General features: G+C 35.5%; 2 protein-coding genes across 2 annotated transcripts; both read right to left on the bottom strand.

Annotated features, from left to right (window-relative positions):
- Positions 1 to 1162: 1162 nt before the first annotated feature.
- Positions 1163 to 10367, bottom strand: LOC144470227 (myrosinase 1-like). The gene is made up of 8 exons (XM_078181166.1): positions 10259 to 10367; positions 9554 to 9616; positions 7384 to 7499; positions 7173 to 7306; positions 5791 to 6467; positions 4458 to 4608; positions 2856 to 3094; positions 1163 to 2315 (listed from the first exon to the last, which is right to left on the bottom strand). The coding sequence occupies exons 2-8, from the start codon at positions 9601 to 9603 to the stop codon at positions 2156 to 2158; spliced, it is 1527 nt and encodes a 508-aa protein (XP_078037292.1). The 5' UTR covers positions 9604 to 9616; positions 10259 to 10367; the 3' UTR covers positions 1163 to 2155.
- A 4934-nt stretch (positions 10368 to 15301) lies between these two features.
- LOC144469838 (myrosinase 1-like) lies at positions 15302 to 23096 on the bottom strand. Its single transcript, XM_078180515.1, has 7 exons — positions 23041 to 23096; positions 20953 to 21068; positions 20739 to 20872; positions 19324 to 20000; positions 17808 to 17961; positions 16512 to 16750; positions 15302 to 15728 (listed from the first exon to the last, which is right to left on the bottom strand). Exons 1-7 carry the CDS (start codon positions 23088 to 23090, stop codon positions 15614 to 15616), a joined length of 1485 nt encoding a protein of 494 aa, XP_078036641.1. The 5' UTR covers positions 23091 to 23096; the 3' UTR covers positions 15302 to 15613.
- Between the last annotated feature and the right edge of the window lie 3363 nt (positions 23097 to 26459).

Below are 26459 nucleotides of genomic sequence, written 5' to 3'. Positions count from 1 at the left end.
CCATTATGGCACTTTTTAAAAGTATAATCATGCAGAAAAAAATGTCTAAAATGACAAAGAAATACGAAATGTAATCGCTAGATTCTCACAAAATAATTGCAGAATCTTGAAAAAGAAGAAAAGACTGAAACTTTTCCAGACACTACAAACTGTAAAAGTGCGTTGGTTTTCTAAAGCAAGGAACACGTAAAAGTATCTAAAAGCAATGCGTCGACAAGTTTCGAGAAGTCGGGCCAATAAAACGTTTGAAAATCAATTTTCGCAGCTTTCCATAGCCGCGTCGGAAGGCTGAAAATGTTACAAAGCCGTGTGTGATTTGCATGAATCGCGACATTTCTCGGGCGCAACGTCGGCGCGGGTCCGCCGCTGATACATGATAATGCATCAAACGTATCTTCCCTATAAATCATGGTGTCGTTTGGGAAGAGGCCATCGATCGCGTGCACATGCACCGTCGCGCGTCTGTATTCGATTGTTTCGTACGTTTTCGAGCACGTCCCCCGAAGGTGTACGCGCAACGCCGCCAGATAATTACTGGAGATTCTGCTTGCCAAAGCCCGATTCGTTATTTTCCTACCCTCTCTCGCCCCCTTCTTTTTTTCACGGCGACCATTGCATAGAAACCTGTACAAACGAGATAGGCACTCGAACATTTACAACAGGAGCCCTTATCTAGAGCACGTCGTGCCTAACGCCTTATCTCACCCTCGGCTGTCGCGATCTTCCAATAGGGATGGGGTTGACACCCTGGAACGAACGACTGACCAATCAAGCGCAGCAAAGCACTTGCATTCCTAGTACGTCAGTCTAATATTTGGAAAAAGTGTTCTAGTCATTTGGTATAAATTTTTGAAAATGGTTGCGCTTTAAATGGTGCCTAAATGTTAACACTTTAGCATCTGGTAAATCGGATTATATCGGTTGTCGTGGCAAAGAACAATTTGTTATTTATTATTGTTATCCAGTATTGTTAGTTAAAAGTATTAGATTATATTACTAGTAATTTTCAGTATTGTTAAATATTTTTTCAAATATTAGACACCTCTTGGGTTGAATGGAATAAATAATATAAAAGTAGAAATTAAAGTCAACATTGGGCTTTTGTAAGTTTTAATATTATTATATAATTTTTAATACATTAGATACATCTCTAGGTTAATAAAATAAATAAAATAAAATTTAACCTTAAGCTACCTTAACCTTAAAAATATTAGATAGCTTTTGAGATTAATAAAATAAATGAAATAAGAATAGAAACTGAAATTTAACCATGAGCTACTGTAAGCTCCAATATTATTATATAATGTAATTTATTAAATATCAAATACCTTTCGCGATGAATAAAATAAATAAAATAGATGAAATGAATATTGTTTAATACTAACGGTACGAAAATAAAAAGTTGTATTAGTAGTTCTAAGTAACCTATACTAATAAAAATGTTTACCGCCCGAATGATCGGTCCGTAAAGTGTTAACATTATTCACTATTTGTAGTATGGCATTATCAAGTGATACATGTTTATACTTACAACTAGTTTTTGTAACTAAAATCCAGATAGAAGATTAGTATACCCTTAGGACACACACCATTAACCCCTCCAATTCTTTTCTTGTTGTGTTCATTAATTAACCCTTTGCATTCGAAGTCATTTCATCTGAAAATCTGAGATAATTTTTCTGGCTTCTAGTATTTCCATTTTATGTAACAATATTCATTCTGTGCGTATGAAATTGAGTCTCGTCACTCATATAACAGTTAAATTTTCAACAATTTTTCAAATCTAAGCTTTTGCAATATCTATAAAAATAATTTTAGAATGTGTTGCAACAATCATAATGACACCACAGTGTCGCCACTCGAGCGCAAAGGGTTAATATCTATTCGTCCTTAATATTTTTCTTAATAGAACCAGACATGTTTCATTTTTTTTACTGTCTCTATTTACTTTCGTTTCTAAATATTTTTTATTCTTTTTATAACAAAAGAATTAACACGTTCAGCGCTAATAACCAACCATTAAAATCCCCACATAGTTAAAGTAATTTAATTAATTATAGCATAAATAGAAAGTTAATATTTATCATAGGGGGTGGCATTATAACTCTTTCGCATTCGAAACATTCTAGTCAAACTAGAATAATATGAAATTAGTTTATAATTCGTCCACATTAGCCGCTGAATTGATTTTGGTGACTCGTTTGGAGTCCAGTTTCCTCGTGGCTATAATGTTCTTCCACCACCTGGCAGACTCTTTCTCTGTTCGCGGTCTCTTCGGATCATTGAAGTCCACAGATACGATACCAAATCGCTCGCTATAACAATAAATATTAACACATTACAGATCGGTATCCTATAAATCGGGTTTTTGACAATAACGTCTTAACAACTAATGAGATAACAGTGTTAGAATGCATTAGGATAAGCTTCCATACTATTAAATGTTTGCTTTATATACTAGATATCTGAATACAACGAATAAAATGAATAAAATAAATAAACTAGATAAAATAACATAAAATAGATGAAATAAATATTTTTTAATGCTAATGTTATGAAAATATGAGCACGTTATTAGCTTCAGTTACCTTATACTAACAAAAACCGAATAATATAAAAGTCATTATCACAGAGTTTGATTTGACATTTGTATGTGTAAAACAAAATATAAACAATATAACGTAATAATATAATCATTCCCTGGCTAAACCTTGACATTTTTATCAGCAAAATAAAATATAATAATATAATAATTGAGTTAGGGAAATGCCAAATGATCCAGATGAATGATGTTAATTGCGAAGATGCATACGCGTATGAATGCTAACAATATGAATTCTGAATAAAAAACACACCTGTATCCCCTTTCCCATTCGAAGTTATCTAAAAACGACCATGCATAATACCCACGAATATCAATGCCGTCTACATGTATGGCTAGAAGCATTTCTTTCAAATAGGCACGAAAGTAATCGATTCTGGCTGTATCGTTGACAGTCCCAAAGTCGGAGAATCCATTTTCAGTAACGTATAGCGGCGGATTGCCATACTTCGCCAATTTACGAAGCATATCACGAAAGCCTTCAGGCACCACCTAAAAGAAACGTTTACGAAATAAGAAAACAACTACGCTACCTGTCATGCTTAATTAGTAACAATACAATTCCTTAGAATTAGCCATACTGAAAGCACATGTTCATTTAGCTAATAATCTACCTGATCGATTAAACAGAGTATACCAAAAGTGACTTGCAATTCGGAAACGAGTTCTCCATGCTATTTGAAATAACTTTAGAAAATTTTTCTACGAGGTGCTATTAACCCTTTCCTTACGACAGTCCGCGCCGCCGGAGTGACGCCCCTGTACGGGTCACCGCGCCGCGAAGTGTACACTTTGCTCGTCAGTAGTCTTCGATATTCGGATTAACGTTTTTCAACGCCACTTTGTGATTGACTTGTATGTACGCTCTTTTAAGAGCTACATAACAACTAGTACATCGTATTATAGGAATACACATCGATTAGAGTCAACAGTTGATTATACGTCGACTTATATAGTCAACAAATAGGTCGTCACGCGTTCGCCGCCTATAGGCGGCACCCGTAATGAAAGGGTTAAGGAGTTATTGACGACAAACAGTGAAAAATGAACTGGTGCAATGCATCCGAGCAAATCAGTGGAACTGGACCTCGTCCACTCATTGACTGACCCGCCTCGTCTGCTCATTGGCTGAGCCGCTACGCGACAGCTGATACAGCCTCTCATTAGTCACTGTTTTTTGTTAATAACTCGTTCATAAAGCCCCGTACAACATTTTTGCAAAGGAAAAAGTTGCTTCAAATGGCCTCAGAAGTATTTTCCAATTGCAACTGACTTTTAAAATACCTTGTATAGCTACCCTGCAAATTATTTCGATTCCATAACAACGAAAATGACTACAGCAAATATGTTTCTTGTTTTCAGGGCATAAACTATGAAACAGCATCAATTAAAAATTCTAAACATATAAATAACGTACATGAAAAGTTGCTTTTTATCTACTTTTGTTAGACATAATCTTCAAAAGCGAAGTAGAATATTTTCTACCGAGTTAATCGTACATGGAAAGTCATAAACATTCTGTACACTGAAATTAATTTGTCGATTGAAATAGAAACGGGAAAGTCAAGATAACTCTGCAAACGCATTGCATGTGAACTGGGAGTGACCTGTGATAAACTTTTTATTCTAATCGAGCTACTGATCTTTGTACCAGTTGGAGAATCATAATTGTAAAATAACTCTGTCCTGATATTTGAACCGGTAAATAAAATCATGATACGCTGCACGAGACATCGGCAGATCTATTCACCTGAATGAAAACTTGCACGTGACCATCTGCTCACAACAGACGCTAATTCCGATTAGGAATTTCGACAGTTTGATTAAACATGGAAAATATAATTACGAAAATTACTTTCAACCATGATGATGCTGCGGTCTTCCAAGAGGGGTCTGAATCATACACCACGCCTTGATCATTGTCATAAGACGGTATCAGTTTACTGTCCCCAGGCTCTACCAGTCTCGAAGTATAGTGGTTTACTGCCAGAAAGTCCGCACTTCCTCTAAAAGACACAAAAGATTCAAATACATTTATATTCCTTAATCCTTTGTTCTTTGTTTGATTTCATAGCTGCGTTGACTGACATTTGATTGATTGGCAGGTAATTAAACAAAATAGGAAGATGCAATATATTAAAATGATAATTATAAGTATATGAATTGAAATACTGATATATGCACTGCTTCTGTACTTGTGTACTTTAGATAAATTAATAGAAAATTCATGAAACCCTTGTTCGTTACTTCGAACGCGGCTCGAAGCCTGAGCACAGCCCTCTCCTTCCGTTGCGCCACGGAGTGAGATAGGCTTCAGTCCCCTGGTTCACGCGCCTACCAGCAGGTTAAATTATCGCACGTTTGCCTCTCATTGGCTATTGTTTTCCATTAATAACTCGTTAACAAAGCTGCGGTTTACATTTGCGCAAAGGAAAAGGTTACTCGAAATGGCCTCAGGAACCCCTCATTTCCTGAAGTTAGAATCATTTTGATACACCCTGTATAAGGTGACTCATTAAAAAGCTGTTATGAAACAATATCTTTGTTATTATTAACGGTACTCGAAAATATTGGAGGAATAAATTATATAGTTCGAAACTTGACGTAACTTTCACATTATCTTGACATATGTTTCAGTCGAGATCATTTCTTTTTGAAGATCATATTTTTCCAAATTTAAAGATCGTCAATGTATTTTAAATGTGATCAAATACTTCTACTATTATTTCATGGTAATATAGCGTGTACGGAAAGGTTACGTCACAGCTACTACAAACGGTCACTACACTTTTAGATCAAAGAACTGTTAATAAAATTGACTTTTCTCTAAAGAGACCTCAATTATTTTTCAAAAATTTTGTTTTCTCAAAAGATAATAAAAATCTTGCTTCTTAAATATAATATTTGAATGACATAAGTTCAAACATAGTTCAAACAATTCATAATATTTTAATTCAAAATATAGGTTTATTATTAAAATATAAGTCTCTGATTATTAAAATGTAAGTTGCTCATTACATTATAATGAGTAGCATAGAATGACTTTGAAAAACGATGAAGATTACTTTAGCTAAAGATGTATTGTAGTATACGTCTACGATCGCCATGACATAACCTTTTCAAATACCCTGTAAAACAAATGATATCATGAGCTTAATTATAAAGATCAAAATCACTAGCAACCATACTTGATGTTATTAATCCACCAAGAACTGAACTCTGGTAACCGTGATCGCTTATAGCCTTGCTGTTTGCTCTTCTCCGCCACCTTGATCTTCATTATCTCCGGATAGTCGCCATATTCACCAAAGATTGGATTCAAGGTCCATCCAGCGTTGAATGCGTATGCAATATCCACCGATTCAGTGTCCCCTGGTGTCTTTGGTAGAAATCCGAACAAGTCGAGTAAAAAGCCCACTTCGCCGTTTTGCGAAGCTTTGAATTCATTCTCGTAAATTCTGTAGGCTGTCGCGTGTGCTTTCAGCATGTTGTGGGTGCACAGATACTCTCCGAAGCCAGGTAGCTTTTTTCCAGGTGCGTGCTGTCCATTGAAGTAGCCGTTTTTGCACATGGCGGTCGGCTCATTTATTGGTACGAACCGCTTCGCCTTTGACCCGAACTCCCTAAACACCACTCTTGCGTAATCGCCGAACCAGTTGACCATTTCAGAATTCAACCAGCCGCCGAATTCTTCCAGAACTTGGGGATGGTCCCAGTGGTATATCGTGACCAACGGTTCGATCCCATTTGCTAGAATCTCGTCTATCAGGTCGTTGTAATACTTGACGCCATCACGGCTAACCTTGTTCGGGAACCCGGTTGGCAGAATTCGCGGCCAGCTCAAAGATATCCGGTACGAGTCGACCTGTTGCCGAGAGAAATGCAAAGACGAAATTTGTCTGATGGACAAATAGGCGAGTCTCATTTTGTAAAGGATGTCATAAGGCCTAGGCTCATAAGATCTAAACTCATAAGGTTTATGCTCATAGAACCAAGGCTCATAAGGTCTAGAATCATAGAGTCAAGGCTCGTCGAATGAAAGCTCGTAGAGTCCAAGGCTCGTAGAATCAAAACTTGTAGAGTCCAGGCTCCTGGAGTCAAGGCTAATAAGATCTCGGTCCATAAGATCTAGACCTATAGAGCTTATGCAGTCTTATGCTCACAGAATCAAGGCTCACAATATCGAGGTTAACAAAAGTAAGGCTCATAAGATCTAGACCCATAGGTTCAAGCGTTATAGAGTCAAGGCTCATATAAAACTAAAGCTCATATAGAATCAAGGTTCATATAAAGTCAAGGCTTATATATATTCAAGGCTCATATAAAGTAAAGCTTCATAGTGTCAAGCCTCATGAAATCAAACCTCATAAATTCTCATTCTCTAAATCTACTTCAAATATTTTCTTTCTCCTGTCGTTATCAGCGAAGCATCTGTGTAATCTCAAAATGACCTTTTTAACACGGTATAACTAGCTTTTTATGTTAAAGAAAATTAAATAATTAAACAAACATTTCTATAAGCAGAATAGATATTTCTGTAAGCAGAAATATAGAAGAAGTATATAATTACCCCCAATTTCTTCAACAAAGCCACGTCTTCTTTGTACTGGTAATATGAGTTTGCGGCAACATCGCCCGTTTCATTGTTAAAGATCCGTCCACCTTTCAGGTGACAGAATCGATCCCAGACACTTTCTCCTTTATCTACGTTTTCAAGATAGGAAAAGAAAGGTTAGAAAAGCTTCCAGTATAGAACCCACCAGATTTAAAGAAGGACGCACCGCTCACGTTCCAAGCTCCCTCTATTTGGTATGCGGCCGTCGCAGCTCCCAGGAGAAAGTTCGCTGGGAACCTTAGATATTCCTCATTCTCCTCCGCAAATTCGCCATTTGCAGAACTAGAAAGAGCAAGTTTAGGAAAACTTAGCGATTGAATGGACCCCGCCTCGCTTTGCCTCAGAAAACCAATATCGGCAAAAAGTTGGATATAACCAAAATCTTATTTTCTGTTCTTTTATCATCTCCAATCCAGCGATTTACTTTTTAGCCTTTTGCAGTCTAGTGGCGACACTAAGTCGTCGATAAGAACTATTATGCCACGTTGCACGAAATTTAATTTTATAATGAAAACGCTATAAGTCTGAACAAAAATAGTGGTTTCTCAGTTCAAATGGCTCCGACTGTAAAGGGTTCAGATTGTTGATTCTAAAATAATTTTGAGAAATGTATTCATGGATTTTGAATAAATTTATAAGAAATTTAACATGTGCATTGTTATCAAATAAATATATTATGTCTAAGTGGTATACCATATAAAATGCGTTCATTAACACTATTTTTACATATTTTCATATATATATACACATATCCATTTTTACAAAATTAAATTTATAATCATTATAGGAAAAGTTGTAAACTCGATTAATTAGTATTGATTAAACTTGAAAAGTAATTTTATAGTCAAATAAAACATGTCTTCTGACCTCTTTGGTAATGATATTTTCAAATAAAAATTTAAAAATGTGGTTTCCGTGGCAAAAATAGCGTTAAGTAGCATGGAACTAAATGTTAATTTACAAAAGTATCCTGATATCTCGTTTGTTTAATTAATATTAAGAATTTTTATGAAAAACATGAATGTTTAAGATTGATCCCAGGGAACTAGAATTTTATTTTCATTAATATTTCATTAATAAGTCGTTTATAGTGGAACAGTATTTTCAAAATTTGTTAACGTCTTACTATTTTGCATCGTATCTATTTGCATCGTATCTATTTCCTTCGTAAATATTTAGTATTCGTCGTCCACAATAATGTTTTTCTTTTCGTATAGATTAAAGTATCAAACAACGTTTATTATTCCACAAGGACATCCAAATTCTATTTATAAATTACACGTTAATATATATATTCCCGTGTAACCTTAACCTGTCGCACTCGGCGCCATCATGGATGTTACCTACCAGCGTTTATAAACAATTATATTATTATATAGTATACGATATATGTATATATATATATAATATTGTTATAATAATATTCGATTTACATGAATTTGTAGACATCGAGAAATAGTTGCAAATCGCTAATAAACTTTATTGTTTAGTCATATACTAGAATCACGATGTCCCCTGAAAGGGGACAACCGAGTGCAGAGGGTTAAGATTAAATATTTCAAATAAAAAAAGAGAGATAATTTACCATAATGCTAAATCTCATCAAAAAGCAAGTGCCACCCCTTGGAACCTCCCATTGCAAATAAACAACCGTAAAACTATGACTGTGTATTTAGGTTTACAAAATAATCCACAATTTAACGATGACACGTGACAGTTTGATATCTTTGACTCGGTTTTCTCATTCGTGTTTAAATGTTACATTACACCAAGAGATTGTATAATATTAATATAATTAATGTACATATTATTATTAATATTATACATATTAAATATTAATACCAAATTAACCGTGAACAAATTTTTCCAATCTTTTATTATGTTTCCTAATGACGCCTATTCTACATTTATGTTTGTTACTTTGAATATCCTGATAAATAGATTGTCTCTTACAGGTCGGAGAATTTAATTTTATATTTTAAGTAAGCCTCTTTATTTTTGTTATTTGACAATATTTAACCCCTTGACTACGGCAGACTTCGATATGCACCGGCCTTACCTTAAAACAGAAATTTACTTTTTTTGGTCGGTAATTTTTGGGTAGCAATGCATTTTTATGAAAGCATATCTTAACGATCATGAAACTAAATTTCACTACATTAAAACAATATTATTTCTTTCTTCGTATTCTGAACCGATTCAGAACCTTGTCAGGACACCTACAGACGCTCTCAGTGTTAGGAACGCAAAATTTCTAAGCGGCTGTAGGCGACCACGGTAACCAAGAGGTTAACGAAACCGTATTCTATTTGATTAGAAATGGAAATACCACTCACATCACGAGAAAGAGTAGAACGCTCGATCTCAACGACGCTGTCAACGGCATGCTTGTTTGTACACTATAAACGAATCAGTAAACACACTGGATAATATAAATAGAAAGAACGCGTTCTCGAATTCGTCGATAATATAATTAATGTAGTATTTATGCTCTGGTATTTTTGTAACCACTATGGTATCTAATCGCGTGATGATAATTATGCTGAAACTGCTCATGCATAAATGCTTCCGCAGTTTGGATATCTTTATTAAACGGATCTAAAAGTGTAACATACACCCTCGGCAAATTGAATTTTTGAGTAAAAGTTAACTCATTTATTTTCACATGATTTTATCATTTTTTTTTTTAAAAAAGCGATTGCAAAATTAATTTGATTAAAATGGAACAGATCATGTCAGGATTCTCATATTACAAATTGTTGAAAGAATATTCGGTAATGTATAGGATTTATATTGAAATATGAATTATTGTTAATGATTATTGAGAAAATCATTGTAAATAATAATTATAAAAGTGATAATTATTTTCTCAATTATCACTAGAATAATTCATAGTTCAATATAAATCTTATACAAATCTCAAATATAATAAAATATATATATATATAGGATTATTTATATTTATTATATATTATATATTATTATATTTATATCTTGTATATTATTACATATATTAATATTTATATATTATATATTCTCACATTTATCTATACTTATTTATATACTATTATATATATTTATTTTTCAAGTTATTAACACAAGTAGCAGTTGCAAGCGCACAGAACAGACTAAAATAATTTTCGCAACTGTATCGATTTTCTCGTATTTCTTAACTATGTATATTCTCTACGTAACACTTCCCCACTTCGCGATGTCTTATCTCATTCTTGCGATTTTAAATAATTCATGACAAACATCGTGACTGCACTCGCTCGTATATCTTACATTTATAATCATTATCTTCCACCTCTCTCTCTCTCTCTCTCTCCCTCTCTCCCTCTCTCCCTCTCTCTAGACAGATATATATATATGTCGTATACAGATCAGCTGTCTCGGTTACCATATATTGTAAGAGGTCAATGCGCTATCCTCCGAACATAACGAAGAAAATGTAACCCGCGATTTCGTTTACGAATTACAACAGTGGCGATAGTTTCGGATCGTGTTCGAACCAATGAACAAGTCACAGGGTGCGAACTTGCCAAATTTATTTAAGAATTGTAAAGAATATCATTAATAAAAGAAAGCTCATTAATTTAGTTGAGAGTACATTTGTCGCTCGGACATGTCGGTCACGATTCACAATGTCGGTGCATTTACCTCGTGCAATATTCAGCTGATCCCAAGTCAATGACTTTAACGAGCAAGAGATACATACGATTGGATTGGTCCTCGTACGGTTAAAACGGATTTCATTTTCACAGCGTTATCACCAAACACTGACTACTTAATTAATCGCTGATAATTCCGAGTTGTGAAGATATTCGATGGAGTGTTCACCTTTTATACCGTCTCGAAGAAGCGTAGTATTTCGACGGTGTTACACTTCTGAATATTCGCACTGCACGAACACTCAACAAATTCGGAACTGCTCTTTTAACTTTTTGTATTCGAAGCTATTTTAACTGTAAATCTAAAATAATTTTTCTGACTTCTAGTAGTTACATTTTACGCGACAAAGTGCATTTTATATATATAAAATCGATTCTGGTGACTCACACCAATGGTTCCACTTTTAATAATTTTTTAAACTTACGCTTTGTTAGGATAACAATTATTTTGAAAGATGATAGAACAATTTTAGTGGTGCCTCAGAGTCACCATTCGTGTGCAAAGGGTTAAGACGTCTTGTAGCCACGCGTACAAAATCAATCGTCAATTTCCACGCGTGGTGATTACCTGAAGAACCTGAGGTATGTCACGTTATGTCAGGTTATTCAAGAATTCGAAAATTTACCTGCTATCACGTCTAACACATCCACATGAAGACAAATTATCTAATATTTGTGCTTTGAAAGTTTCGCTTTATCTTGAGCTGTGTTAGTTAATTTTGTTTAAACATTAGATAGTAAAACAGACAAGAGAGCACTAGAAGGTTTTATTAGGAATAGAATATCTTATAATCGATGGACGACTAGAAACAATAAATTTATCAATAGTATATTTTCGATGTAATGATTCTTCGACACATTCATGATCCTAAAATCACTGTGTGTGTTTGACGTTATTTATTATTTCTGTTACGACATAATACGTTACGGGAGTGCATAATAATATAATTGACAAAAAGAATTTTTGTAAATATTAAACGTCAAGAAGCAATGAACTTACTAATGATTCAGCAATTTTTCGAAACATTCGTGCTCGAACAATTATTTTATATCTCTGATTTTATCAGCTATTGCCACTAACAAATTAAATGGCAAAATAGCCAAGAGAATGCTTGATCATATTTCTAACAAACTGAATTGGTATAAATATTGAGAAGCCAGAAATAATAAATTTATTAGTGAAAGATATTCGAATGAATAATACGCAATTTGAAAATCAGTGTTGACGATTTGTTTCAGGTAAACGTACAGCGTTATGTTATTGTTCAATTAGTCAGCGCGTCCTTGTCTGTGTAAGTAGTCGTATTTCGTAATGTGCTCGTTGCGAATATTTTGGCGAGATGATCTAAACAATTGAACTCCTATGGATTACTGCTGTCCCTTGATGCACCCTGTGGTCACTTGTGACCATCGTACTGATCAGTTATGACTATTTATGTGGTTATAAGAGATCATTAAAGTGGTTATCAGTGGTCACTCAAATGGTTATCAGTGCTTATTCCAGTGATTGCGAGGTCATCCAAGTGGCTATCAGTGGTCGTCCCAGTGATCATGTTTGGCCATCCTAGTCTCGTCTTCCTGGTGGTCACTTCTGGTCATCCTAATTGATCATTTCTGGTAATCGTAGTGGTCATGTTTGGCAATCCTAGTGGTCATGTGTGGTCATTCTAGTAGTTATGTCTGGCCATCCTAATGGTCACTTCTGGTCATTTTTTCGAATTTATGCTGCCTCATATCTACACTTCTGATTGTATCTATTGACATATACTTATTGTTGCTGCTTTTTTCACTTCTGCTGCCTTACGTTTTCTGCTGTTAGTGCTGCTTCCATATCCAACATCATACCGAAACGTGAGTCGAATGCTCTTTTTTTATAAATAGTGTTGGAGTTTCAACGATGACAAGCGATGGAAAACAGACCCACCGAATTGTTTTATGGCTCTTTAAGAGTCTGAGCCGTTGGCGACGAAGGCCCACGGATTTTTCAGTTCTAAAACAGAAACCGGAACGTGAGGTTGCCACCTCGGATTATCACGAACACTGTATATATTTTTCTCTGTATCTCTGTAGTTCTGTAATATATCATTTATTCTACTAGATACGCGAATCGTCTGGAGTGTAGTCTGAATTGTTAATAAAGTGCATTTAAGTTTTAATTCAAACCTTTCAACAAATAGTATTCTCAATGTTACAAGTACAGTGACCGCATACTTGTTGAGAACTATATTCTATACCTAGTTCTACCTAGCTATACCTAAAAATATACCTAGGGTATATTTTTCAATAATTCAGTAGCGTCCCCGAGTTACCCGAATTGCTAAAAATATGTCGAGTATTATTGCGTTAGCTTCACTTGTTCGCTATTCGTTAATTAACTTTCATATCAGCTTTTTATTCTGGTAATTCTGCTTATGCCATCTCTCGGGTAAGTCCAACCGTATATCTTGTAGTCGATGAATTATCAGGCGACGTGGGCGTTCAAACGTAACCCCTTCTGTAACGAGGGGCATTTCTCGTTTCGCTTTTCAGCGTGTAAGACGCCTTCTATTCCCTTTGGGGGACGGACGCTGGGAGGAAGTGTCCAACCGGGCATAAGTGTGGGTGTTACTTTTGGATCCTCATTCCAATTGATAAAACGCCGAATATTAAGATCTACGAGGCTCTGAGACGTGCGCGAGTATTGCTCGCGTCGCGTCACCCTCGAGTCAGAGCCTTCTGCTCTTTCTCGTCTTTGATTCTTGTTCTAAAAGAATCAAAACCTTCTGCTCTGATTCATTATGGTCCCCGTGGATCGGAGGGTTCTTCTTCGATCCACTTTTGGTCCGCAATAATTAGTCGATATATGCGTGCGCACATTTTAGTTAAGTATTCCGTGAGTTAAATAAGAATCACCGTTCTAAGAAAGGGAGCCATAACGAATTCTTGTTCCGTCCTGTCTCCCTTACGGGAGAATTAATCACGCGTTGTTTTCGTCAATTGTTTGAACAGAAATTGAACTCAGCGTTGCGAACTAATCGCGCTTGGTCTTACCAATTTCCTTAGATTTTTCAAAGTCAATAAAGCAGCCGCTTCTAACAATGAAAGTAATTCTTTTCATGTCTGTTCGTTGTATTATTAATGTTCTATTCGAGCTTATGTCTGAGCGCAAGCGCCTGCTCTTCGTGCCAGGCTATTTAACATATTACCGACGGTGTTGGGGCGATAAACCACTGACAGGAGAGGTACGCACACACCTGGAACATGTGCGCGCTAGGCAGGGAAAAATCCCCTTGTCTCCATTTAAGACTCACTTGGCCGCCGTGTCAGGTTCATGGTATTCCCGACACCGCGTTACCAGCGGGGGCCAGGAGGAGGCGGAGCCGCCAGCGCTAGGCTTGATCTCTTGCGGGTCCACGCGATTGACTCGCCTGGAAGACAAAGACACCTCGAAACACCATCCTTTTTGGTGCCCGCGATATCTCGGTGGCTTGTTCGTTGCATTAGTGTTACGTTCAAATAGTCGCGTTGGTAGCTTCCATTTCAATTTTTGATACGCCCTCGCTGACGCCCCAACAATTGACAGGCAACGCTGTCCCAACGAACAGTGCAGATAGGCACGTCCGCGATTTTTGCATTAGAGTATTTATATTTAAATCAATTTCAAAGTTAACATTGCGAAATGATCGCGTCGCAGTAGCTACATTCGTTTTTCAGGACCCATTCCGGAGCTGCATTGCTCCGCAGTGTGGCATTCGCGATGTTTTCTTAGAGTCGCGAATCGACTTAAAATGACAAATTCATGAAATAGTAATTAGCGTTGTGATTCAAATTGCGTGTATGTAAACGAGATAGTCGGAGGTATCTGACCTCGCAGCATAAGACCGTGAAACATCACCTCTGTATAAAAAAGACAGTGTTACTAGACCTCAGTCTATATCCAGGGCGGCTGGCACGTAGAATTTTTATTTTGCGAGTTGGAACCACCGTTTTGAACGACGGGGTGCATCCGTTCTGGCGTTACGACGTCCAGGCGGTTAGGTGGTACGTAGCGTAGGAATTGGTGGATTCCAAGGGCCTGGGAACAGCCTCTGTTGCTAGGCTATCTTGAAATAATAGCGTTGCGAAGATTCTTTAACGCGTTCCCTTAGAGTTACCAAATAAATGCCACACTGCGAGTAGCCAATCCAAGAATCGCTGTAACGTCGAATTCCTTTTAGCATTCCGGGGAGCGACTTTATAACTCTTTTAACCTAGGGCCCTCCGTGCGTCTCGCTATACCGCGTTCTTCGTATCGACGCTCTCGAAGATATTTACAATATTCTATAAGTATATGATACATTGTATCATTTTTTAAATATTAGATAGCCCCTGGTACGAATAAAATAAATAAAATAAGGATTGGAACTGAAATTTATATTTATATTTGATAGACGCAACGCTCACGCTTTTGATTTCCAGTTAGAATAATATGTGTAATAATACATCTGATTTCTGTGAAATATACTGTATTTTAACCTCAAAGAATTTTACAGTAATAATAAACAATTGTCTCCTTATTACTGTCAATATCAAACAGATATTTTAAAGACAAGGCTTTTTGGTCTCAATTTTGTCCCGATGAATCTCGCTGACAGATACATTTTATTCATTTATCCAGAAAACGTCTACGATCATTAATTCCTACAATCATTTGAAATTAGTTAATAATTCGTCTACATTAGTAGTTGAATTGATTTTGGAGATTCATTAGGAGTCCAGTTTCCTTGTGGCTGTAATGTTCTTCCACCACCTGGCAGACTCTTTTTCTTTTCGCGGTCTCTTCGGATCATTGAAGTCCACGGATACGATACCAAATCGCTCGCTGTAACAACAAATATTAACACATTACCGATTGATATCCTATAAATCGTGTTTTTGACAATAATTTGTTAGCTATTAACCGAGATAGACTCGCGACGAACATATCGTACACAGTTTTACAAACATCACTGCGAATCATTTGATGTGAATCAAATTTGAATCTCCCTCATTAAAGTCTGGGGATGACAGTAAATGAAAACAATCAAGAAACAAAAATTCTTTCGTTTAGTTTAATATCAAGGATGAAGCATCGCTAATCGACGTAGCTCTGATTGAAATCGTAGTACAATAGGTTAATGAGTTAACAGTGTTAGAATGCACTACGATAAGCTTCCATACTATTAAATATTTGTTGTAGATATTAGATATTTGAATACGATTAATAAAATGAATAAAATATATCAGATAAAAATGAAATAAATAAGCTAGATAAAATAATATGAACTAGATGAAATAAATATTGTTTAATGCTAATGTTATGAAAATGTAAGCATGTTGGTAGCTTTAGTTATCTCATACTAACAGAAATCGAATAATATAAGAGTTATTTTCACAAAGTTGGATTTGATAGTTCTATATGTAAAAGGAAATATAAATAATGTAATATAATAACACAATAATCCCCTGGCATATTGTCGACATTTCTATCAGCAAAAGAAAATATAAGTACTATAATATAATAATTGATCAGGGAAATGCCAAATGATCCAGATGAATGATGTTAATTGCGAAGATGCATATGCGTATGAATGCTAACAATATAAATTATGAATAAAATACACACCTGTATCCCCTTTCCCATTCGAAGTTATCCAAAAGCGACCATACATAATACCCACGAATATCAATGCCGTCTACATGTATGGCTAGAAGCATTTCTTTCATATAGGCACGAATGTAATCGATTCTGGCTGTATCGTTGACAGTTCCAAAGTCGGAGAATCCATTTTCAGTAATGTACATCGTCGGATTGCCATACTTCGCTACTTTGTTAAGCATATCACGAAAGCCTTCAGGCGCCACCTAAAACAAACGTTGACGAAATAAGGAAACAACTACGCCACCTGTAATTCTTAATTAGTAGCAACACAATTCCTTTAAAAATATTCATACTGAAAGCACGTGTTCATTTAGCTAATAATCTACCTGATCGATTATACAGAGTGTACTAAAAGTGACTGGCAATTTGGAAATGAGTTCTCGAGATCATTTGTAGCAACTTTTTCCTTTAGACAAATTTTCTGCGAGGCGTAGTTACGGAGTTATTGACGAAAAACAATGATCAATGAAAGCCGAGATCGACTGGCGTGAGGCATCCGAACTAATCAGCGGAACTGGACATCGTACACTCATTGACTGAGCCGCCATGCGACTGCTGGTGTAGCCGCTCATTGGTCATTGTTTTTCGTTGATAACTCGTTCATAAAGCCTCCTACAAAATTTTTGCAAAGGAAAAAGTTGCTCCAAATGGCCTCAGGTATATTTTCCATTTGCGTCTGACTTTTAAAATACCTTGTATAGCTACCCTGCAAATTATTTCGATTCCATAACAACGAAAACCATAACAGCAAACATGTTTCATGTTTGCAAGGCATAAAATATGAAACAGCATCAATTAAAAATCCTGAATATATAAATAACGTATACGAGGAGCTACTTTTTATCTGCTTTTGTTAGACATAATCTTCAAAAGCGACGTAGAACATTTTCTACCGCGTTAATCGTACATCGAAAGTCATAAACATTCCGTACACTGGAATTAATTTGTCGATTGAAATAGAAACTGAAAAGTCAAGATAACTCTGCAAAAGCATTGCATGTGAACTGGGAGTGACCTATGATAAACTTTTTATTATAAGCGAGACTGATCTTTGTACCAATTGGAGAATCATAATTGTAAAATAACTTTGTGCTGATATTTAAAAGGGTAAATAAAATATGATATGCTGCACGAGACATAGGTAGATCTATTCGCCTGAATGAAAACTTGCACGCAACCATCTGCACACAACAGATAATAATTGCGATTATGAATGCTGACAATTTTATTAAACATGGAAAATATAATTGCAAAAATTACTTTCAACCATGGCGATGCTGCGGTCTTCCAAGAGGGGTCTGCATCATACACCACGCCTTGATCATTGTCATAAGACGGTATCGCATCATCACTGTCCCCGGGCCCTACCAGTCTCGAAGTATAGTGGTTTACCGCCAGAAAGTCTGCACTTCCTCTAAAATACACAAAAGATTCAAATACATTTATATTCCTTAATCCTTTGTTCTTTGATTGATTTCATAGCTGCGTTGACGGATAAGTGATTGATTATCAAACGCGGCTCGAAGTCTGAGCGCAGTCCTCCCCTGTCGTCGCGCCCCGGAGTGAGGTAGACTTCATCCCGCTGGGTCGCGCGCATACCAGCAGGTTAAATTCTCGCGCGCTCCTCTCATTGGCTACAGTTTTTCATTAATAACTCGTTAACAAAGCCGCGGATTGCATTTTCGCAAAGGAAACGATTACTCGAAATGGCCTCAGGTACTACTCATTTCCCGAAGTTACAATAATTTTGATACTTAAAAACTTAAAAAATATTAAAAAACTGTTATGAAGCAATACCTCTGTTATTGTTAACGGTACTCGAAAATATTAGAGGAACAAATTATATATTTCGATCCTTGACGTAATTTTGACATAATCTTGACATATGTTTCAGTCGAAATAATTTCTATTTGAAGATCATATTTTTTGAGATTTCAGCTCATCGATGTTTTTTAAATGAGATAAAATTTTTCTACCACTATGTCATAGTCGTATAAGGTGTAGGAAAAGGTTATGCCATGGCTTCCATAACCATACACTATACTTTTAGATCAAAGAAGATCTGTTAATAAAACTTTCCGCAAAAGTGACTTCAATCATTTTTTCAAGACCAACTCGTGTTACGATTGCATGCTATTCTAACAAAAATTTTGTTGTCCAAAAAGATAAGAAAAATCATATTTCTTAAACATCTTATTATTTCACATCAGAGACATAATATTTAATGAAAATATAAATTGCTCTTTACTAATATATAAGCTGTTGATTATTAAAATATAATTTGCTCATTATTGAAATATAAGTTGTTCATTATTAATCCTTCGCACTCGAAGCCATTTTAACTGTAATTATAAAATAATCTTTCTGACATATAGCATTTCTGTTTTATATGACAATATATTGTATATATTATAGATATGAAATTGAATCATGTAACTCATGCAACAACAGCTTTTAATAATTTTTGAAATCTAATTTTTCATAATATAAAAATTATTTTGAAATGTGCTGTAACAATTTTAGTGGTGTCGGAGATTCACCACTCGAGTGCGAAGAGTTAAAATAGAAATTGTTCATTAAATAATAATGAGTAGAACACAATGACTTTGAAAAATGATCCATATCACTTTAGCGAAAAGTTATATCATCAGATCTCCATCGATCTAAACGTATAGTATACATATACGAGCACCATGACATAAATTCTACTAACACCCTGTAAAACAAATGATATGAGCTTAACTAAAAAGGAAACGAAATTGACTAGTAAACATACTTAATATAATTAATCCACCAAGAACTGAACTCCGGCAACCGTGATCGTTTATAGCCTTGCTGTTTGCTCTTCTCCGCCACCTTGATCTTCATTATCTCCGGATAGTCGCCATATTCTCCAAAGATCGGATTCAAGGTCCATCCAGCGTTGAATGCGTATGCAATATCCACCGATTCAGTGTCCCCTGGTGTCTTTGGTAAAAACCCGAATGTATTGATCAAAAAGCCCACTTCACCGTTTTGCGTAGCTTTGAATTCATTCTCGTAAATCCTGTAGGCTGTCGCGTGCGCTTTCAGCATGTTGTGGGTGCACAAGTACTCTCCGAAGCCATGCAGCTTTTTTCCAGGTGCGTAGGATCCATACAAGTAGCTGTTTTTGCACATGCCGCTCGGCTCATTTATTGGTATGAACCGCTTCACCTTTGACCCGAACTCCCTAAACACCACTCTTGCGTAATCGCCGAACCAGTTGACCATTTCTGAATTCAGCCAGCCGCCGAATTCTTCCAGGACTTGAGGCTGGTCCCAGTGGTATATCGTGATCAACGGCTCGATCCCATTCGCCAAAAGCTCGTCGATCACGTCATTGTAATACTTGACGCCATCACGGCTAACCTTGTTCGGGAACCCGGTTGGGAGAATTCGCGGCCAGCTCACAGATATCCGGTATGAGTCGACCTGTTGTCGAGAAAAAAGCAAAGGCGAAATTTATCTGATGAGCAAATAGCGAGTCACATTTTGTAAAGGGTATCATAAAGTCTAGGATCATAGAGTCAAGGCTCATAAGATAAGAATCTTAGCGTCAGGGCTCCTAGCATCGAGGTGCATAAGGTCTACGAATAGAATTAAGGTTCATTCGATCAAACCTATTAGGGTCAAGGCTCGTAGAGTCGAGGCTCATAAGATCTCAATTCATAAGTTCTAGACTCGTAGATCCTGCCAAGGTTATGCAGTCAAGGCTTACAGAGTCACGGCTTACAAAGTTAAGGCTTATGCAGTCAAAGCTTACACAGTTAAGATTTACAAAGTCAACGCTCACAAAGTCTAGGCTCATAAAGTCAAGATTCATAGGTTCAATACTTATGAGGTCAAGGCTCATGTAGATTCAAAGCTCATATATCGTAGAATTACGGCTCATACAGAGTCAAAACTCATATAGAATCAAACCTCATAGTCTCAAGCCTCATGAAATCAAACCTCATAAATTCTCATTCTCTAAATCTACTTCAAATATTCTCTTTCTCCTGTCGTTTTCAGCGAAGCATCTGTGTAATCTCAACATAACCTTTTTAACACGGTATAACTAGCTTTTTATGTTAAAGAAAATTAAATAATTACACAAACATTTCTATAAGCAGAATAGATATTTCTGTAAGCAGTGAAATAATAAGAATTATAGAAGAAATATATAATTACCCCCAAATCCTTCAACAAAGCTATGTCTTCTTTGTATTTGTAATACGAGTTTGTGGCAACATCGCCGGTATCATTGTTGATGATCCGTCCACCTTTCAGGTGACAGTATCGATCCCAGACACTTTCTGCTTTATCTACGTTTTCAAGATACAAAAAGAAAGGTTAGAAAAGTTTCCCGTATAGAACCCACTAGATTTAAATTTGAGGGACGCACCGCTCACGTTCCAAGCTCCCTCTATTTGGTATGCGGCTGTCGCAGCTCCCAGGAGAAAGTTCGCTGGGAACCTTAGATATTCCTCATTCTCCTTCACAAATTCGCCATTTGCAGAACTAGAAAGAGCAGGTTTAGGAAAATTTAGCGATTGAATGGATCCCGCTGCGCTTTGCCTCAGAAAACCAATATCGACAAAAATGTTGGATATAACCAAAATCTTATTTTCTGTTCTTTTATCATCTCCAATCCAGCGATTTACTTTTTAACCCTTTGCAGTCGAGTGGCGACAAAAATAGTGATAAATAGTATAGAACTAGATGTTAATTTACAAAAGTCTCTTAATATTAAGAATTTTTATGTAAAACATTAATGTTTAAGATCGATCCCAGGGAGCTAGAACTTTATTTTTATTAATTGTAATAAGTTGTTTATAGTGGAACAGTATTTTCAAAATTTGTTAACGTCTTACTATTTTGCATCGTATCTATTTGCTTTGTAAATATTTAGTATTCGTAATCCACCAGTTACATAAAATTAACTAGCTATCAGCTATTGGATAAAGTTAACTAATAATTTTTTCATTTTCGTACAGATCAAATTATCAAACAGAGTTCATTGTTGCACAAGGACGTTCAAATTCTATCTATAAAATATACGTTAACATATATCTTACCGTGTAACCTTAAGATTAAATGTTTCAAAAACAATAAGTATTTCAAATGAGAAAATAATTTAACATAATGTTAAATCTCATCAGAAAGCGGGTGCCATATTTTGGAACCTCCTTTTGCAAATAAACAACCATAAAACTGTACACATATATCTACAAAATATTAATAAACGATGTTTTATAACAAATACTGTACGTTATCTGTATCGTTTGTTATTGCAAATACATGTCAATATTTTGGATCTGCTACAAGACATGTTAACAAATGTTTACGATAATATTATCACATCTTACAAAAAATTTTCCTTTTTACAAGTTCGATTTTTTCCTTACTTTGAATTTCAAAAAATAATCTGAAAATTTAGGTTTACGTAATAATCCACAATTTAACGATGACATGTGACAGTTTGACATCTTTGATTCGGTTATCTCATTTGCGTTTAAATGTTACATTTTACTAGGGGATTATATAATATGAATATAAATAATTTAAATATTATTATTAATATTATATATATTAAATATTAATGAAAAATTAACCGTGAACTCCAATCTTTTATTACGTTTTATAATGACGGCTATTCTACATTTATGTTTGTTAATTTAAATATCCTGATAAATAAATTGTCTCTTACAGGTCGGAGAATGTAATTTTACAGTTTGATTAGTCTCTTTGATTTTTGTTATCTGACAATCTTTAACTACTTGACTACGGCAAACTTTGATACACACTGGCCTTATCATACGGAAGGAATTTAGTTACGACGTGCGCCGAAAACGGCGAATTTTTGGGTAGGGATACAGTTTTGTGAAAACATATCTCAATGATGGCGAAACTAAATTTCGGTACATTAACGCGTTGACGACGGCTTGACCCACCGGTGGGTCATACGTGTCAGACCCGTGGGTTGCGTACATTTGTTTATTTTGCTTGCAATTCACAAAATAGGTTTATGTTATTTTATCTGAACATTATAAACAGATATTCAATAGTAAAGACATAGAAATTTAATATTATAAACTTAACATAATTATTTAATTTTTGTAAATTTCGGGCGCCGACGCACAGAGAAAATCGTGAATATCGACGCCGGCGTCAACGTGTTAAAACAATATTATTTCCTTCTTCGTATTCTGAACCGGATTGCTACTGTAAATATTAAACATTTAATATTTTAGTAAGGCTTCTTTCACAACGTAAATACAAAATCTTACATCACATTCCTTACATTCGTAATCTCACTTTTTTGTTATGTTTTCGTCGCACTACACGTTTGCGCCCTTTGTCTAATTCTGGTAAGACCTATCGGAATAATGTGTTACGAACACAAAATTTCTAAATGCCCATAGGCGACCACAGTAGTCAAGGGGTTAAAGAAACCGTGTTCTATTTGATTAGAAATGGAAATAGTACTCACATGACGAGAATGAGTAGAACGCTTGAACTCAACGACGCTGTCAACAGCATGTTTGTTTGTACAGTATAAACGAATCAGTAAACTACTCGTTATATAAACAGAAAGTTCATGTTATCGAATTCGTCGATAATGGTATCGAATACCACTTCACTTTATCGAATTCATCGATACCATTATCGACGCATGTCGAGAAGTGGTGTTTTCCAATGAAATTCATGAAGTGGTATTTTTGTAACTACTTATGGTATATCTAATCGCGAGGTGATCACTATACTGAAACCGCCCATGCATAAATACTTCCGCAGTTTGGATATTTCCATTAAACGTATCAAAAGGTGTAACCGGTACCTTCTGCAAATTGAATTATTTCCTATTGACAATAATTATTGTGAAAATGATTGAAAATAGTAATTTTAAAAGTGATCATTATTTTCTCAATTATTACTAGCAAAAATATATAATTCATTATAAACCCTGTATACATATCATACATATGTATATATATATCATTTATATTTGTTATATATTATTATATTTATATCTTGCATATTATTACATATAATATTATTTATATATTATATATTATTACATTTATCTATACTTATTTATATACTATTTTATATATGTATTTTTGTGCGCAACCGTATCGATTTTATAGTATTTCTTAACTATGTATATTCTCTACGAAACACTTCCCTACTTCGCGAAATCTTATCTCCTCCTGTGATTTTACATAATTGGTGATAAACATCGCGACTGTACTCGCTGGTACATCATAGATTCATAATCATTATGTTCCACCTCTCTCTCTCTCTCTCTCTCTCTCTCTCTCTTTCTCTTCCTATTATATATATGTATACATATCCTTAAATAATTTACTTCGACTTCCAGAAATTCTTTATATTTTTGCAACTTTCAATCACGTTTATTATAATCACACTTCTTAAAAAAAGAATAAAAATACAAGGACATGAGAACCAATAAATTACTCGCAGCATTTTGACATTTGCACTGCAACCATATTTCTCGCGAACCTATGCAATTTTGAACTGTATATTAACAGCTTTGTCCTGAATTACATAAGAATCGACAAAATCTGGAAAAATAAAGGGTTATATCAAGCTTATGTCGAAATTATATCAAAATTATGTCAAAGTTATATGAAAGTTATGTCGAAGTTATGTCAAAGTTATGTCAAGATTATATCAAAGTTATCGTTAATGACCAGCACTAATGTTTTTTATGATACGGACGTGCCAAACCGGTTATTTTTGAGCTTAAAACTTTTGGCTAACAGCTGGTATGCAATTTAGACTTAAATTAATTGTCCTGCTGAAAGAAATCATACTTTATTGCTTGACTTTAGGATTTCGCTTCTCTCGGCCTCAGTAGCCAAAATGTGTCATAAAGAGGGGAAAATTCCGATGGGTAATTCCGGCATTAGTTTAAAACGATGAGCACGCCGAAATCACTCCTGGAGTAGTTTTCCAATCTTTACTAAAATATTGTTGTCGCTCCCACCTCCCATACACCAGCAACGTCCCAGAAAGACGCGCAAAGGAAGGGTGCCTTCTTTGAAACAGACTCGATGATTCGTTATTGTTAAAATCAAGTAAACCAATCAGCGAGTATTAGAAATGCGTGAGAGGGGCACCAGTTTAATTCTACAGAGAACATTTTTCAGAAGATCAAAGTTGTCAGGGAATTCGAGGACCTTGAACCTCTCGAGCAAATGTGTAACATAGTACCAAGCTAAATAAATAAGTTTTTTTGAGCTAAATATCGGTCCTACATTTTATAAGATATGATAAGATATATATGAATGAGATTATGTCAAAGTTTTGTCAAAATTATGCAAAGTAATGTCAACGTTATTCCTGAGATCTTGTGAAATAACTTTTTCCTTAGCAAAAATGCAATTTATAGCTTTGTGAACGAGATATTCGTCAAAGTTATATCAAGATTATGTCAAAATAATGTCGAAGTTATATCATATTAATCGCATAGTTATTCTTGCTATCATTTAAAGCAACTTTTTCCGTAGCGATACTACAATTTACAGCTTCGTTAACCAGTTATATGTCAAACTTACCATGCCGTATTTTAACGAATTAGACTTGCTATGAAGGCTTCTAACAATATTCTGTTAACTATAACAATTATTCCATTTAACACATATTCCTATGGTAATTTTATGCACCGCCATTCACAAAATGCCGGTATTTTTTGACACTATCTGTAGAAATGATATTGTTTATATAAAAAGGACATAATTTGTTAAAATCATATATTTTCAGTGATGGTTATAATTATACCATCTTTGGTTAAAATGATCCATGTGTGGTAAAAGTTATTATTTAATTTATTACCATTAAAAGAACAAGAATCAGTCATTTTCTGTAATAAATATGTAATATCTGTATATAAATATGTAATATCTATAATATGTGTTAAATAGGAATAAAACATAATATAATATGTGTTAAATAGGAATAAAACTCTATCCTCTTGCAATCGATACTTAATCATTACAGTAAATGTAGACGTACAATAAATATAAATTTTCTTTTTCTCCTAAGAAAGGATTACTGCTTACTTACTAAGAAGAAAATGGTCCGGTAAGAGGTTAAACAAAATTCTATTCAAACACAGAGGCGCGCGATAAAGAAATATAGCGGCGAACTATCGCGAGACGGTGCTAATTCAATGTGCGCGTGTTTCGGCAAGAATTTGTTCTCTATCACGACCCCTCGATTGCGAGCGGGACGACAACGGGAGGTGTTCAAATAGAAATAAGAGGGGGAACGCGTTTAAGGGTTGTTCTCCGTAGCCATCGAAGTATTCCCGCCCTTCCGTGGAGCGGGAAGAAATCTCGCCACCGGGAAATACGTATCCTGACAGGTAATCTCCACGGAGCATTCGGCTTCAAGGTTATATAAGCGGGATAGAAAAATATACGGACGCGCGAAAACTTTGTCGCCTCGAAAGACGCTCGCGCGTCCCACGCCCTCATGGCTCCATTTTGTTTCTCGATATCCTGATACGGAACATGTTGTACTGTCTGCCGTAGTGCGGCAGGAGGCGCGGGTTTACGACAGTTTGCGAGGAAAGTGGATCAGAGGGTATCCTCTCCCGATAGATAGGAAACATTACACACCGTCGTCCGTATCGCGGCCTCTCGAGGAAACGTAATTCCAACATGCGAACGACGCTGATTTGAACGTGTCACGGGACTGGGTAGTGACGATGAAAATATTCCTCATACGCGATAGTACTAAGCCAGGGTATACCCTCCGTGTACTAACTATGCTTGGACAAAGTTTCGTAGGATATTCGTAGAGGTTGGGTATAGAGTAACTTGCACCGTGAGGTTTAGTGAAAGATTGCTTTATTTTAGTTTCGAGGGCGGTATTTATAAT

The sequence above is a fragment of the Augochlora pura genome, chromosome 5 (genome assembly GCF_028453695.1).
Source record: "Augochlora pura isolate Apur16 chromosome 5, APUR_v2.2.1, whole genome shotgun sequence".
Lineage (NCBI taxonomy): Eukaryota > Metazoa > Arthropoda > Insecta > Hymenoptera > Halictidae > Augochlora > Augochlora pura.
Note: the sequence above shows the minus strand (reverse complement) of the source record. Positions and strands in the feature narration are given on the sequence as shown.